The sequence below is a fragment of the Ornithodoros turicata genome, chromosome 3 (genome assembly GCF_037126465.1).
Source record: "Ornithodoros turicata isolate Travis chromosome 3, ASM3712646v1, whole genome shotgun sequence".
NCBI lineage: Eukaryota > Metazoa > Arthropoda > Arachnida > Ixodida > Argasidae > Ornithodoros > Ornithodoros turicata.
The window spans coordinates 60,003,629-60,016,627 of NC_088203.1; the positions used below are offsets into that span (position 1 = coordinate 60,003,629).

The 12,999-nt window shown below is 43.7% G+C and overlaps 1 protein-coding gene across 3 annotated transcripts in view; it reads right to left on the reverse strand.

Moving 5' to 3' along the window:
- Nucleotides 1–12,999, reverse strand: part of LOC135388514 (WD and tetratricopeptide repeats protein 1-like) — a 102,974-nt gene that overhangs the window by 54,423 nt on the left and 35,552 nt on the right. For all 3 annotated transcript variants that reach the window (XM_064618097.1, XM_064618099.1, XM_064618098.1), the window contains exons 7-9: nt 7,958–8,153; nt 5,781–5,856; nt 2,475–2,675 (exon numbers count right to left, since the gene is read on the reverse strand). In XM_064618097.1, coding sequence (XP_064474167.1) covers nt 2,475–2,675; nt 5,781–5,856; nt 7,958–8,153 — 473 coding nt within the window. The remainder of the gene's footprint in view (nt 1–2,474; nt 2,676–5,780; nt 5,857–7,957; nt 8,154–12,999) is intronic.

Genomic DNA, 12,999 nt, shown 5'->3' on the forward strand with positions numbered 1-12,999 from the left:
ATACGAGCCGGAATGGACTGAAATTTGTCGTGGATTGAATGGCGGTGTTATAGGCATATGTGACACAGGGCAAGAGGGTGTCCCAGTTCGTTTGGTCGGAAGACACGTAGAGGGACAGCATACCACCAAGAGTATGGTTGAACCTCTCTGTAAGGCCATTAGTTTGCGGATGGTATGCAGAAGTGAAGTGATGCACAACGGAGCACGCACACAGAATATCCTGAAGCAGACAGGCAAGGAACGAGCGGCCTCGGTCGCTGAGCAGCACACGAGGTGCACCATGGCGGAGGAGGAGGCTGTGGATGAAAAAGTTTGCGAGTTCTTCTGAAGAACCACTACGGAGCGGGGCGGTCTCAACATAACGTGTAAGGTGGTCGATGGCGACGACAACCCACTTGTTTCCAGCTGGCGAAACAGGCAAGGGGCCGACACGATCAAATGGTGCATGGGGTTCTGTCCATACTAATGGACGGAACACTCTACAAGCGCAACTACGATCCCGAAGGTCAGCGTTTGCTGCTCGCCGTACCACGAAACCTCCGTCACCTAATCCTAAAGAGCCTGCATGATGACCCTACGGCGGGCCACTTGGGGTTCTTCAAAACATACGAACGTATTTGGAAACAGTATTTCTGGCCTAGGATGTACACAACGGTCGACAAATACGTTTCATCGTGCCTCTCATGTCAACGGCGGAAGGCGTCGCCTTCACCCTCGGCTGACTTCCTACAGTCATTGCCCCGCACCTCCACCAAATGTTAAGAGGTGAATAAGACGGGAGAGACAGGAAGCTTAGCGTGTGGTTTTATGGCAGCCAAGCGAAAGAATGCGGGTGATATGAAAACTCGCGCTAAAGGGCTTATGGTGATGAGCATGGCTATGGTTCTCCCTCACATCTTTTATGCATTTACGAGTTACAACATAGTTTCCAAAGTTCTGTGTTTGTTGTGATGACTTCGGATCCCCCTGGTTCAGCGGTTTTCTGAGAAGTGTCGGGTTGAACCCCGTTCTTGCTGATTTGAATGGGGGGGATAAATATTCTGCGTAATCGGGTGTAACCTTAAAAAGTCAGGCCCTAAGAATCTTCTACACAGCTTCTGTAGTAGTTCCCAGGGAACCGATGCATGAAGGCTGGGGTGAGGGATGGGTAAAAAGATTGTGCCCTCCTTTCATTTACTTAATAATAGTAATGTGTGGTTTTACACTGCAAAACAACTGCGATCATGAACGACACCACAGTGGTGTCTGAGTTCTGCAACGTATGATGAAATCTCAACACATGGCACACTATATTTAACATCCGTTGCAGAAAACTGCGTGTCAAAGCAACTTATATCCTGCCTAGGGGTGTGCGAATATTCGAATTCTCGAATTCGAATCGAATATTAAACGCTCGAACTATTCGATTCGCGAATCGAATATCCAATATTCGATTTTTCGAATATTCGACTATTCCACGAATATGAACGACACAACCCGAAAGTGGGCTTCACCTGATGCTTCCGTGCATGAGGTGAAGCCTCCTTTACGAAATTGCCCCTGCTGCATGACCAACACAGGCCGGACGGTGTTTAGTTTAAGATAACGTTATCCAAAGTTAGTTTTGTAGACATTGTCTGTGGAAGAGGCGGCGCCCCTCCCACATGCACTTTAGCGGTGCTGACGAGGGACTTTGATTTGATGTCTGTGAGGTTGCCTTTAAAAAGTTAGGACTCTTCAATAATGACTACAGCCCACGAACAAGAAAGGTGTCTTAAAGATGTCCTTTACATCTAAAATTTCAGTAGTGCAACTTCCTAGGACGAGTGCAAAGAAACTAAAGGGTGTTCATGGCTAAGCTGAGGCAGGATGCCAATTGGTTCGTTTCACAAATGGCCTGTGGTTGTCTGAAACAATTACAGCCTCATCCGTATAACATGCTACTGCCTGACATAAAATTTTGAAATGAAGGTAACCACTCCAGTACTCCAGTAAGTGTAGGCTCACCTGAAAAGTAGGAAGCACTCTCATGTAAAATTAAAGAGTAGGGGTTTTAAACAGAAGAATTGCATGTCTCTCTTGTGACAGTTAATGCCAGAAAAATTACACTAAAGCCATGGGCTACAAAATGGAAACTTTTAGTGCGAAAGTCACATATTGTAAATTTTGCACGAATATTCGATATTCGATTCGGTATTCGGAATATTTTCCCCCCATTCGATTCGATTCGACTTAAAATATTCGGATTCGCACACCCCTTCCTGCCACCAAGTTGCTGGCGTCCTCGGCCGTGTTCCAGCCCGCAACCTTGGGATCAGTAGGCGAATATGCTACTAATTGAGCCACTGAGGTCGGTCTTTTCATTTACTGACATTTCTTTCCTTATTCCTCCGGGAAGCTCAAAGTATTGAAGGTGGTAATAGAGACGGCTGCAACTGCCATGCAACGTCACATTGTAATAAATGGTGCAGCTCAAGATAGCAAGCCATGCCTACTTTTGCTTAATCCATTGGAGTGGAAAAGAGGAAAGTTGGACATGTCAAAGCTTTTTGGCTGCCGAGGTTGGTTGATGTTGAACAGGTAGATCTGTTCTCCACCGAGATTTGCAAGTAGCTCGCTGCCATCTGGACTAAATGCCACGTAGGTGGACGCCAGAGTCCGGAAGCACTTCTTTGGGTACTTCAAAGGTAAGTGACCTGGAAAACATTGAGCACATTATGCTAAATGTGTAAGATAGCAAAGCTTTTGTGCATTCATACAAGGGCCACTAATCATTAATGCCTTGCATGTTAGAACTTGATACGTAGTCTCGTTTTGTGATAAGACCTAGCATCAACAACTCGTATAAATGTCTTCCAGCCAGCTTGTGCCAGCTTTAGTGCATTGTGTAGCCAAAAGATTGCACTAAAATCCAGCATTCGTTTCATCAGCCTAACGACCATACTTTCGTCACAGCAAAGTCAGAAGTAAAAACTGTGACAACCCTCCCCGGTCTCCTCTATTAATGAGGCTGCCCTACTTTTCTGCCTGTGAACTTGTCGTATAGGCGAATCTCTATAATCATCGCTCAAGCACTGATCGGCACTCACGATTCACTGCGCATCGCCACAGCTGTTTTCTGCGATTTTCCCTGACTTCAGCTGCTTTTTTGGCAAATTCCCTAACAATTCCCGGTTTTCCAGGTTGGTAGACAACCTGTCAAATTACCCATCGCTGCAGGAAGAGGATTTGGAGTTTGCCCAGCAGTACAGGAACATAATCTCATTTCATCGGTCCCCTGTTGTTCCTTGTCTATATTAACGACCTAACCTTGGGACTTCCTTCTTCCGTTCGCCTATTCGCTGACGACTGCATTATTTATCGCGAAGTTTCTAATCCCATGGAACATCATGCCCTCCAAAGCGACTTAGACATGATAAACACTTGGCGTACCCTTTGGCTTTTGCCTATCAACACACCAAAGCACAAAACTGTGTCGTTTACACGTATCACCCCAATTTAATTTCAGTACCACTTTGGCTCTTCTGTTCTTGAAAGTGTCGCTTCGTACAAGTACTGCAGTGCGCACCTGACTGATAATCTCTCCTGGTCTCACCAAATCTCACATGTAATTGCCAGCGCAATACGTCAATCTCAGACTTGCAACACCTCAGATTAAAAAGTTGGCTTATACTACATTTGTTAGAGGGTGATTCCACGTAAGATAAGGCAGGCTGGTCTGAACGTGGTCCCAGATTTTGCTTGAAGAATTATGTGTTGCTGGCATATATCTCTAGGTGATGAAGCCATTTTTTTTTCAAATCTCTATGTCTATTCGTTGCACAGAAAAAGAAAAAAAAAGAGCGTGAAGTCACGTGGAAATTGCTTTTATTGCACTTTTCATTTCACTGAACACACTGAGGACAGTGTGCAGAGGTGTACAAAAATGCTGTACGAAATCCCATTTTTATGTAAAAAAATGGCAAACTCGGCCCGTCATTCATTTTACTGTTGTATTCCGAGCCCTTCTGCATAGCGTCTATTGAAAAGTTTCTAATGTGCAACATATTTTGTGCGTTGTGAAATGTGCTTTCCGGTGATATAAGTTTGATATTTGTAGGTGCAGCGTGTCACACACTGCAGCTGTGGCAAAGTGGGAGAAATCGGAAAGTAGATTACACATTAGAGCCAGTTTCTAAAAAGCCACATCATTTATCGCCTTGATATTTCTCCCGCGATTGTATAAAAGCTTGTGGTCGCAGAATATGCAAAAAACACGATGCATTATTTGCGTGGCTTCAGCGTTACAGGGCTCTAAAGTGTGTGGCCTTTAAACGAGTCCACAACAAGAATACTGCGGGGTCTCAGTAGCACACCAGGTCGCCGAAACCACACCGATCGAATCCACTCATTGAACATGTCTGCAGTCATCCAACCTTTGTCGTTACAGCAAACGATCACCCCGCTGGAAAACGTTCGTTCTTCTGTAGCATTTTTCAGTTAAAAATGACATACAGCAAACCCTCGTTATATCGAAGTCGCTTTATTCGAATTATCGCTTTATTCGAGGTACGGTAAAATCCCCGTGCATTTACATGTATTTACAAACAGATTATTCGAAGTGTGAGGAGAGCTAACTCCGCATATTACGAAGCGCACGCCCGACGGTAGGCTGCTGGTCGCCACCCAAAACATTCCCGAAAGCCGCATTACCCTTCTTTTCTTTATTTTCTCCAAACACAATCACTCATGCAACCTCTTTTCCTTCCGTACAGCGAAGAGTGGGAAAGAAGGACATGGGTGGGAGAAAGGGGAGAGAGAGGGACCGGTCATGTGGCCCTAACACGTGAGATGATTCACCGTTCTCCCGTGGATGGTTGTTTTGCGTGGTTCATTTGCTACATGTTGGTCTTTTACGCACGATAGCTCCGCGGAAGTGTTTAAAAAGGTTTTTGTCGTGCACGTGTTGCAGCTCAGTCAGTTGAAGAAGTTGAATTTCAAGACGATGAGGAATCTGAGAGCCTGTACAGAAGAGTGCATGATCTTGTAGGACAAGAAGTGGAAGATGATTTTGATACCTTCGCGTGGGCGGACGCAAACGTTCCTGTTGTCAGTCCTGTGACGAACGCCGAAATTGTGGATATTATCGTCAGTCGTCGGGACGTCGACGGTGGAACTTCGGAAGACGAGTCAGAAGAACCCCGTGAAATACCTACGGCGGCGGAAACACGGAATATTTTGCGTCTGATTCGCAACAGGGTTGAATGCAGCGGCGGTGATAATGAACTGATAACGTGCCTGCGGAAACTCGAAGAGCATCTCCTCGCTGGCAGTGCGGCTACGCGCCAAACCCAGGTGACTGCGTTTTTTACACGTCAATAAAACATTGTCGCGACGACATCGCATTTTAACGTTTTCCTGGGTCTGGATTTACTGTTTTTGAAGTGTCTCCGCTTTTATCGAAATACTGCTTATATCGAATTTTTTTGCGATCCCGTCGACTTCGATATAACGAGGGTTTACTGTACGGTGGAAGCAGCTTCCCGTCCACTGTGCAGACCAACATTACTGTAACCCTCTGCTTCTCGTTGCCCGTTGTGCGTATCTTCACATTCTTCGCACCGACGGAATCAACCATGCAGCTCATGGGCATATCAAAGTATACAGGGTGTTGAGGAAGTGCCAGAGGTGGGAACAGAACAGGCTTTAATGAACAGGTGATTAGAACTGCTGTACAATGAGTGAAGGCGTGCGTGAGCACCCCCTTCTTCCTTTTCCTTAACACAGGGGTTTGGTTTGGGGTTGTTGAAGAAATCGCTCACCTGCAGCAAAATATGTCACACATCCAGGTGGAAGATTGTCGTTATCTGGGTCCGTTATGGTACCTTGTCTCGCTAGCTGCAAGTAAGATTTCCAATATTGAAACAGTGCTCTTACCAATGGAAATTGATGTTCTGAGGCTGGAACACAGAAGAAAGGACAAACACTTCCTTCCAAAACAGACTTCACAAGACTTCCTTCCTTCTTCAGTGCTTCTACCCTTCTGTTTTCGTGTTTTATGGGTTCTTTTTTGTTTTGTTTTTCTGGAAATCGTGGGGCCACTCTCGGGTTTTATTTCAGGAACCATAAAATAGAGTCAAATCAAGAGATATCAAGTGGAAAAGCAGATTTTATGGTGGATAATTAAAAAAAAAACAGATGTTCAGATGAACATGAGATGCCAAGTGGCTGTGCTGAATGCAGAGTGCTTGGTGTTTCCCAGTTGTATCTGTATTGGTGGGTGAATTTTCACTTTCACAAGTTTTTTGGGTTAACATAAGTTTTAACATTATTTTAACATTTTTTGGTTAACATAAGTGACAACGATGCAAATCGAAAGGTAAAAATGTATTTTACTGGGTTTGATCCCCAAAACACAAGGCTTCAACTGTTTTCAACAGCTTCAGCCCTGTTCTTTCCTATAGTCAGTAGCCAGGTTTTCAATGACACGTATAGTCATTTCACATTAGAACTAGAGTCGAACTTCGATATAACAAAACTCACGATAAACACTATTTATTTCGTTGTACCGAATATTTCATTGTACAGTCGAACCTCGATATAACGAAACCCACGGGGACTGCAATTTCTTTCGTTGTATCGAACATTTCGTTGTACCGAATTGAAGGTCACGGATCGCGACCTTTGCGAGGGTGCGCGCTGTAGATAAGCGTCGATAACTCCCGCGACGATGCGGAAATGTTTTTCGTGAAAAATGACAACAACTACAAATACAGCGCCAAGGTGCACCTACGGCATTTTATTCTTGCGTGAAATAGCCGGTTTTACGCGTCTGCGTCGTGCCTAGAAGACGCGGTGTCACGCATTGTTCGTACGCCGCCGAAGCCTCCGCAGCTTTCTCCATATCGTGTTGCGATCTCCCGCAAACCTTCTACGTCTATGACAGTGCGTTTTCCGTAAGGCTCTCCGTTGCTACGGCATGTTTGTCCCCGTCAAGAAAATCATCTAGGCTGATTTCGTCCCGCCACGCGAACGAAGCGTTTCCCACGCGCGCGATGGCGCCTTGCGTCTCGTGCTCTTTTTAGTTGGCTGCAACCGGACAGTTCAAAACAAGCGCGAAAAGGAGAAGCCTCGGAAGAAAATCCCTAACCTTCCAATGACTCAGACTTCCTTTTGTAGGCACCAGATTCCTCCCGACCATAATCGCGCGTGCCATCTTTCGCCGCGGGAACAGGACGCAGCTCGCGCCCTTTGTTTTCATGACCCTAAAGTCGGCTTTGGGGTCATAAACCTTATCTCGTTCTTTCGTTGTATCGAGGCGGCGGCTAAAAAGTGTTTCGTTGTAGCGGGAGTTAAAATACATTGATCTCTATGGCCATCTGCCGGGGAATCCAAATTATTTCGCTCTATCGCGAATTTCGTTGTATCGCGTTTCGTTGTAACGAGGTTTGACTGTATCAAGCCTGAAAAAAATATGGCAGCAAGTTGTGGCATGGACTACAAATTACTTATTTCGCTGTACCACAAATTTCGTTGCATAACGTTTCGTTATATCAAGATTTGACTGTATTCTGAGTATTGGTCATTTTGGAGTGTTTATTGTTGTTATTCTTTTCGTGTTAACCAGTGTTACCTTTAGATCATGTACAAACAAATTATGTTAGTTGATGTTAAACGAATGTGTCAGAATTATGCTTTCTCACCTCTGTAGGTGCCCACATGAGCATATCCCTTTCCTCATGTTTTTTTATGCTCCGCCAACCCAGGTTAATGGGTAATATCACAATAGAGTGTGGTCACACACTACCTAACTAACAATGCATGCAGTGCTGAGAATCTACAAAATGCCTCGGTCATCTGGGATAATATGATATTGCATGGTCACTGAGCAGCAACAATTTGGGACTGCACATTGTCCATCAGCAGAGTAATGACAATTTTATTATCACTCTACAGATGGACAATATCCAGTAGATGCTCTGCATACACTGGGACTTACCTTTGATGTCTTTATCATCCGTCTGTCATACAATCGGATATATGGGTCATTGGCTCCAACTGCCAGTAGATGACTATGTAAAGGATTGATGGAGATGCACTTGGCCTCAACATTTCGGCCCAGGTGGTTGCCCAGGTTGATGAGAACACTGTCAGCTTCCGAGGAGCACCGATGAGGGACTCTGTAGTCGAACTGTCTGCACGAAAAAATTCATAGTTAGAATTACCACTACAGCACAGAGATAAACCTTTTCAGAGCACCATTAACATGCTTAACCTGCACTCACGGTCTTGTTCAATGCGGTACAACTACTCTATGTTTCATCTTAAGAGTTACATTCTTAATATAGTTAAATTATTCACTGTCATCATATAAGGACATTGCGAGACAAGCGCAAGTGTTTAATAAGTATAGTGTGTGTTTAATAGCATTGTCTTAAAATTGCTGGGGAAAAAAATAACGGAGAGTGCTAGTCCATTTATTAAGCCTAATATATTATATTAGCCTAATACTATTCTGAAACTCAGGAAGCTCATTTGAAACGTCCTGCAACAAGAATTTTAGAGAAGCAAGAAACTCAATGCATGATCACAAAATTTCTGTTTCGAATGGGCAACGAGCAAGGCAGAACGTAAATACGAAAAGATGTCCACAAAGTTTTATTTTGAACATAGAAAGTCAGTCACCTTCATCTACCCGGTGTTTAGAAGTCATATCATTACTAGGGCCCGGAAATTTAGGCACTAAAAACAACGTAAATAGGCAGGCGTTACACACCAAAATACAATGAAATGCAAAAATAGGCACGTTAATCTGGTACTCTCTTTTCCTATGTGGGTGTTTCAGAATTTTTTGCCACATGCTTTCGTTGGTTGCAAGATGTGTAAAGCTTCAGATGTTGCATGTGGGCTCTAGACTTTATACTCTTTCCCTCTCCTTTCTCCTAGAAAGGTCAACGCCCCCTTGGCAACCCTGTACGTTAAGGGAGGTTGCCACATTATGACTCCTTTGTATTAACTCCCAAGTATTGTCTCCCCGTGAGGCCCACCAAGTTTGATGTTGCTGCATCCTTGGCTAATACTGCTTCCAAGATAAGTGACCCTGTTGATAAGAATGTTTTTGTTGAAAGATGTATTTCCCGCATTACCCGTAGTTCCTTTGCTGTCACCTGCAACATTATTCCCTCCCTTGTTTCCAATGTTCAATAAGAGCTGCATAGCTCTAATTTAATGCTTCTTAGTTGTGACAAATCTGGTAAATTTGGTGTCCTTACTTACCTGATTTTGATTCTAAATTTCAATTTGCCTTTTCTACGCTTTTCAAGCTCTTTGTGGGTTCGCTAAAAAAATCAAAGGCTTCTATACTTTCTATCCTATCCAAGAATAGTCATTCCTTGCAAAAACTTGTTAACAACTGTCGTTATGATTCCCTAGTGGTTAAATTCCTTCTCAAGGATCACAAACCTGACATGCCTCTTCGTGTTGTTGTTAGCGAGCGGGGGGCATGGCAGAGATGTGCATCAGATTTCCTCCAATACACACTAAAAATGCTACCTTGTCCAGGTTCCCTGTCTCTCAAAAATTATATGGAGTTAATTGATTTCCTCATGGAATTCCATGGAAGGTCGTTAACATGTTTTCCCTTGACATCAAAGATCTTTATTACTCGATGAAAGTGCCACTTCTCCTCGAACGGGTCTTTGACTTAATTGACATCATCATCATTAGCTTCCAGAGTTCTACTAGTATGTCTGTTCACGATTTCTTGGCTATCCTTCGGATCTACTTAACCTCCACCGTCATCAATTGGGAGAATCATCCCTACATTCAAGCTGAAGGCGATTGCATTGGTTCGTCGGTTACGCCAGTTTTGTCTGAAATTTATTTAAATGTTCTGGACAACGCTATTCGATCTTTTATTTCCCGAGTGGGTGGGGGCATGTTAATGGTCCGAAGGTATGTCGATGACATCATTGTGCTTTTTGATTGTAATGTTGCTTCTACTGAGAGCTTAGTTACCACCCTTACTTCGTTTGCCCCTGAACTTAGGTCGTCTGTTGAACATCCTTCGGGGGGGTAAGCTCAGGTTTCTTGACTTAACTTTGTTTACACTTACGGGTTTATGTTGGTGTTATGGTAGGGACGATGCCAAGCCTTTTTTGCCCCATTCTAGTTCGCATACCAAAATTGTAAAATCTGCTATTGTTTCTTCCCTGTTAAATGCTTCTGTCTCCAAAAGTTGCATCCACCATATTAAGTTTAGTTTGTCACGCCAGTGCTCTAGGTTACGGTCTGCTGGGTTCGATGATTGTATAATTTCTTCTAGAGCCTTATTGTTATTTTGCAAGCTATTTCACCCCAAACCTTGTTCTGCGATTGATCGGTTTCCTTTTGCCGTTATTCCCTACCACCACTCCGTTTCGCACAACATATATGCTGTTGCCAAAAATTTTGGTATCAAGATTGTTTTTTCTAATGGCTTTAAACTTCGTCGATTAACACCTTTTTCTTCTGCTTTCACTGGTTGCCCCATAAAACATTGTAAACCGTTTGTTCCCCGCAATCACTCGGTTGTAGTATACTCCATTCCCCTGGAATGTGGTTTTTGCAATATAGGTCAAACTGGTCACTGTTTGAATGACCCTCTACGGGAACACTGCCTCAATGCTAAAAACATGGGCCTTGTATCAAGTGAACTCATCCAGCACCTTCGTGAATGTAACAATTGCAAACCTGTTTTCCCTGAAACGAGGGAACTATATAAAGAAAAGAATGTTTGGCGAAGGTTGTTGAGGGAGTCGGTAGAGATTGCTGCACGTGGCAATTGTGTGAGTAAGCCATCCTTACTTTCTGTTCCTCCTCTTTGGAGGTTTTTGGATGTACAGGGCACAGCTGCATTAAAGTTTTTGCTGTGTTTGAGAATGTGTTATGTCGTCTCTTCATCCCTGTCTCGGGTTCCCCTCCTTGATGACTCTTTTGTATTAGGCATATGTTACACAAACACACAAAAAAAAATGCTTGTTTTGGGGGACATTTATTTTCGTTCAGACAAGGTGCTGGATTGAAACTGATTCACTACAGTGAGGGATGAAATACACTGTTTCCTGAGGGGACCCGAGGAGGTATGTCAATTATTTTGTTGTAACACAAAGTTTGTTGTACAACAGAACAAGATACTGATAATCAGTAAATCTCAGTTATAATGGCCCCACCTAAAATGAATTTCCGGTTATACCGAACAAGTTAGGAACGACCATCAACACTTGCATTAGTCATATGGAAATCCCCAGCAGATACAACAAACAACTTGCCACGGACAAATCGACTACCACGAACGCAAACCCCATTGAACCAGGCTGTCTGCTACCATATTTCTCTTCTTGGGCAGCACAAACGCATGATATGCCAAATGCACGCACTCTGAAGATATCCCGTGACGGACACGCGATCTCTCTAGCTTTCAGTTGTGACCAACCACGTAGTTGCAGCCTCTCCACTTTTCACATGTGCCACATGTCCCGTACGTGCCACGCTCATTCCTTCTGCCAACATCATGGAAGGCAGTCTACGCTCACAGCGCATCTACGGGAAAGCGAAAGTGGTTACGAAAGTGGCCACTACTTATACCACCATACTTGGCCGCTCATACTTATGAGCTCTCTAATGGTAGGCATGAAGTTGCCCTTATCAATGGCTGTGCAGATGATAAACTGACCATGGATGGAAATCAAGCGTAAAATTTCGGAAACGTGGTTCAAGAGAGTTGGATATGTTCAACCATCCCTGACCATGGCTTATGGGACCAGCTAATGACACCGACGCAAACGCGGTTGACCTGCACCACCATCTACAGACAACCCGATATAACGAGGTATTTCAAGAAAAATGATATATGGTCCATTTCATGTAATCACGTAGCTTTCATGTAGCCATGGTGTTGACGTAGCTAGGGCTAGGGCTGGTTGTGCCGACGAGACCAGAGCGATAGCATCGGGGGTGATATGTGAACATCGCGAGCAAACCGTAGCTTTTTGAGTCTGACCTGCCACCTTCTTACATTTCCCATCGAGCTCAAGATGTTGCTGCTAAGCACGTGGTACACGACTTTGTGACAGTCACACTACATCAAACGCACCATCTGCCATTGAGGAACTTGACAACTGAGTGTCGCAGGGTAAACTGTCTTGCGGGAGTGGCAACCTTTTCCTTATCCTCTTCTGGTTGATGCTTCCCTACATATTTCTGTGGTCATCAAAATGTGGTTGTACGTATGTCTTGTATGTGCACATTGCAGTAAACATGGTTGCTTAAAGTCGTTATTCGATCTGATATTCCAAGAAAAATAGTTGCAATATTCATATTTGATTTGTATTCAATATTTTTACAACTCTTACAGCCCTAATTATATCTAGAGTCTGAAGTTTTAGGGTTTAACCCATTTCTTCCACGAATTTGCACCTCGAATTGAAGCTTGTCTCTTTATAGCGAAATCAGATTTTTAACCGGCAAATTGCCCTCACAGAAACATCTGTAGGAATGCACACAAGCTTGTTTGGCAGATGGTGATGATGATTGGAGTTTTAATGGCGCATCGACAAGGCAGCAAATCCAATTACATCACCATCTGCACCAAACCAGTACAGTTTACGAGAGGATAGAGAGGTAGCAAGCGAGCTGGTGGTATAGATCCATAACTTAAAAACCTGAGACTAGGGGACAAAAAAACGGCAAACACAGACTTGAGACCTTGTCTGTATTTGCCGTTTTTTTGTCCCCTAGTCTCGGGTTTTTAAGTTATGGATCAGTACAGTTTGTTTGAGTAATACAGCCGGATTTCTTCCTGACTTCAGCATACTGCAATTTTTCCACCCAAATTCGCATGAATGTAGAGAATATGTTTATTTCCCCATCTTTATTTTGACTACTCAACTAAAATTCGATAATCAACTTATTAATTAACGAGTTTTAGGAAAAACTGGGATGGCTGGATTAAAGACCGTTGTAGTTGAAAGCTATTCCAGCTGTCAGCAATTTCGAAATGTT